This window comes from Salvia miltiorrhiza, chromosome 3 (assembly GCF_028751815.1).
Source record: "Salvia miltiorrhiza cultivar Shanhuang (shh) chromosome 3, IMPLAD_Smil_shh, whole genome shotgun sequence".
Classification (NCBI taxonomy): domain Eukaryota; kingdom Viridiplantae; phylum Streptophyta; class Magnoliopsida; order Lamiales; family Lamiaceae; genus Salvia; species Salvia miltiorrhiza.
Genome location: NC_080389.1, coordinates 58411592 through 58415461, shown reverse-complemented (window position 1 = coordinate 58415461; position 3870 = coordinate 58411592). Strand labels below are relative to the sequence as shown.

The window sequence follows — 3870 nt, the reverse complement described above, 5'->3', positions numbered from 1 at the left end:
GTCGACTGTTGATGATTTAAGGCAGGGTCAAATACTGATATTTGACTAACCAGTCCAAGAATCAGTTACGACTGATGATTTAATGCGAGCCACGTGGATTTAACGAACTGATACTAAAGTCAGGTATCAGTTAAACATTATTCTTTGGACTGAAGCTCCAAAGGTTAAAGGAAGCCACGCACTCCAGAAGTACAGCAACATTAAATGCAGAGATTTCGAGGATCGTCCTTTCTCTGCAGAGCCTTTCTTTTTGGTGATTACCTTTTTAGAGATGTCCTATCTTCTGCTCTCAAAGTAGCCGTTCTCACCAAACAAAGGAACCTCGAAGATTGAAGCCTCAACAAAGTTCAAATCTATCTCCAACGGATGAATTAATTCTTGAAAATCATTTCAGCCAACGGATCTATTCAAAACATCTCCTATAAATAGAGCTCGATGATCACTTTAATCTTCACCGATTCAACTACATAAGCTGAAACGCTGCCGAATTCGTCACTCAGCATTCAAAGCCATTCCAAAGTTTGAATCGAAGAAGAGAATCACAAAGTCAAAAATCAGTCACTGCTGATTACATACATTCTCTTAGAACTTAGGCAAATATTGTATATTCAAAGCCTAGGTATAACTGATTGCAGAGAACTTGTTCTTTGTAATCTAGTTGACAAATTTTCGAACCTCTATTCAACTGACTGAATTGAGAGTTTGAGTTGTAAAGAAGTTCAGACCAGTACTCTGTCTCCGAAGATATATTAGTGCCCAGTGTGCGCTAAGAGTGAGAAATCCAACCAGGTGTGTTGGTACTGAAGATAGGATCTTCAGTTGTCTAGGTTTGCTGTGCACCCGTAAGCACATGCCCAGTGAAGTTTGTTAGTGTGATCGACTGACCGTGGATGTAGGAAGTATTTTCCGAACCACGTAAAAATCTCTGTGTTGTTTACAGCTTTCAGTTTTTACATTCTTACTTGTGTTCAAACCTTCTCCAACTGAAAACTGATTAACTGCAAAGAGAAACTTAATCTCTAACAACGTGATTAATCTCACATGCCATTTCGAAAGAAAAGTTTTCCGCTGCGTGTGTTATTAATCTAACGGATTAATCTTCGGATAGTCAGTAAGATTCATAACATCTCTCTGTTCAATTTCATTATATCTATTAATATGATAATTGAGTTAGTATCAATTTTATATAAATATAAAAATATAAAAATATTTTCCCATGGGTGCAAACACTACTCCCTCCGTCCCAATAAAAGTGGCCATATTTTCATTTTGATTTGTCCCACTAAAAGTGGCCACTTTCTTAAAATGGAAATATTTAGTATTTAAGTAAGTTTAATTATTCGATTTAATTAAAATTCTAATTAAACTTAAAACACTCTTTAAGTTAACACACACACACAAACACACATCGGCGGACGACAGCCTCCCCCTTCTCTCTTCTTCTCCGGCGGACGATACCAGCACCGGCTGCCGCCTCTCGACCTCTCCCTTATCTCTCTTTTCTCCGGCCCCGATTTATCTCCCCTTCTATCTTTTTCTCTGGTTTGGGTTCCTTGAGTTTGGAGATGGCTTTGGAGAACACGATGCGTTCTGGGTTTTCCTCGGAGGGCAGCGAGGGCGGCGCGAGTTTGCTCTTTTCCGCCGCCGCCGATTTGGGGGTTAGGGCTTTTTATGTCAGCGGCAATCGGAAGGGGTTTGGGCGAGGAGCGGCGGCGACCCTAATTCCACAAATTCTCTCTCTCTGCCTTTCTCTCCCTCTCTGTACACATTTTATGTCAGATTCATGGTGGCCGAAAATCGAAAGAGTTGGTGGTTAGAGTCGGTGGTTCAGGTCGCGACTCCTTTATTTCTCTCCCTCTCTGTACATATTATAGTTTCCATTTTCTTTTCGTTTTTTTGTTTTGGTTCGGGGAAGTATAAGAGGGATGTTGATTCGACTGAAAGAGAGGGGGAGAATTTGGGGATGGTTCGCCGATCGTCGGTCGTCGGCGACGGAGAGTTGTTGGCGCGCAGGTTCTTTTATCTACAGTGCTTGGTTTTTGGTTTTGGTTTTGATTTCTTCAACCTCTGGTTTTGATTTTTCTGCTCTCCAGATTTGGTGATAACACCAATTTGGGTTTTGATTTTTCTACTCTCCAGAAAAATTATCGTCACTGATATGTGGATTTTGGTTTTTGGGTAAGAACAATTTCTTATATTGACACAGAAAATGGAGAAAAGAAGCAGTGAGAAGAAGAAAAATCGCCAGTGGTTGAAGAAGGTCTTAATTAATTCATTAATTTTGGTGGGCCACACTCAATTAAAATATAGTAACACTCAATTTCTTAATCTCCATGCCGAAAAGAATGTGGCCACTAATATTGGGACGGAGGGAATAGTTTTTAATGAAAAGGTCAATGGAAGAATTGATTTTATTCTTTATTTTTTTTAATTACAGAATTACTTGTTTCAGTTTAAAAAAAACGTATTTTTGGTCTTAAAAAAAACTTATTTTTTGCTATAAAATAATTGAGTAATTAAAAATTTAAAATACGATGTTTTTTTTCTTCTTTTTGGTCGAGTTGGAAGACAGATGTTTTATTTGGGGGTAATATTCTAATTTCATTTGGACGTTAGATTTTTCTTTTATTTCATATACTATAATTACATTACATGATCATTGCAAAATACATCGTGATCATTTTACAGTTTCAAAAGAAGAAGAGAACTTCATTCGTATATATAATTGCTTTTTTTTTATGCTTGATCAATAATACCAAAATACATACATATAATCAAATAACAAAAAATCATCCTAATTACTCCAGTCAGCGTACTTGTTAAACGAGGTGGGATCATCATTGTGTTTCGACATATAAAAGCCATCAGCTCTGACTTCCCAATAGCAGAAACCAGTATCGCATCTACCATTCCAGTGATCATTGAAAGCGTTGAAGGCGCACGTTTTGGAACCCCACGAAGCACCGCAGTGGAATAAAGTATTCCAAAAGAAATTGTCGCAGAAACTCCAATGAATCTCTTGATTCAGACTCAGGATATGGTTTCCCAAGTCGTCGTTTTTCGATGCGCAATGCAGCTTCAACGGAGCTGATTTTGGAGGGAGCTTATTCGTTACATGAACCTCGTATCTGTTTGTGATGCATGCAGTGACTTGGACGTGATTGCCACATATTATCCAAACCAATACTACAAAAGGGATTAGGGTTAATGTGTAACCGCTCATTGCTGGTTGGAATGTGTTGAATCGCGTTGAAATTGATTGGATATTTATATGCAAGGTATGGGCATAATGAATCCGAAATAATAATCAATATTGTCCAACTTTAACCAAATCGATATCTAAGCACCTTGTCCAAAATTAGTGGTGTGGATTGCTTTCTATAATTTCATTTAATTAGACTATACACATTCTATACTAGGAACGAAAAGATTAATGGGTTGATCGTGTTTAAATTCACGAAATATATCCAAATTCTTGTTTTTAATCAGCATTTTTTTTTAATTAACACATAAATTATGAACTTTTTGAAATTCAGCATTTTGAAAAATTAAGTAATATTTTTTATATGAAATGGATATGACGAAGAAGAAAATGATAAAATTATTTCGACATCCACGTAGGATTAAATGTGACCAAAATTTTAATCCGTATCGAATTTCAAAAAGTACAAAGTTTATATATTAATTGATCAAAAGAATAGTGTCGATAAAAAAATGGAAATATACTTCGAACGTTTATTCAAAACAACGTTATCACATGTTGTTATTCTAAAATTTCAAGATCATCAACCTCGAGACAAGTGATAATTGTGTGTATGTGTGTCTTACAAATTGAATATGATATCATGCAGAATATTAATCAATTAGAGT

At 36.5% G+C, this 3870-nt stretch overlaps 1 protein-coding gene across 1 annotated transcript; it reads right to left on the bottom strand.

The window, feature by feature from the left end:
- Positions 1-2794: 2794 nt before the first annotated feature.
- On the bottom strand, positions 2795-3223 carry LOC131019068 (S-protein homolog 5-like). The gene has a single exon (XM_057947748.1). The coding sequence runs from the start codon at positions 3221-3223 to the stop codon at positions 2795-2797; it is 429 nt and encodes a 142-aa protein (XP_057803731.1).
- Between the last annotated feature and the right edge of the window lie 647 nt (positions 3224-3870).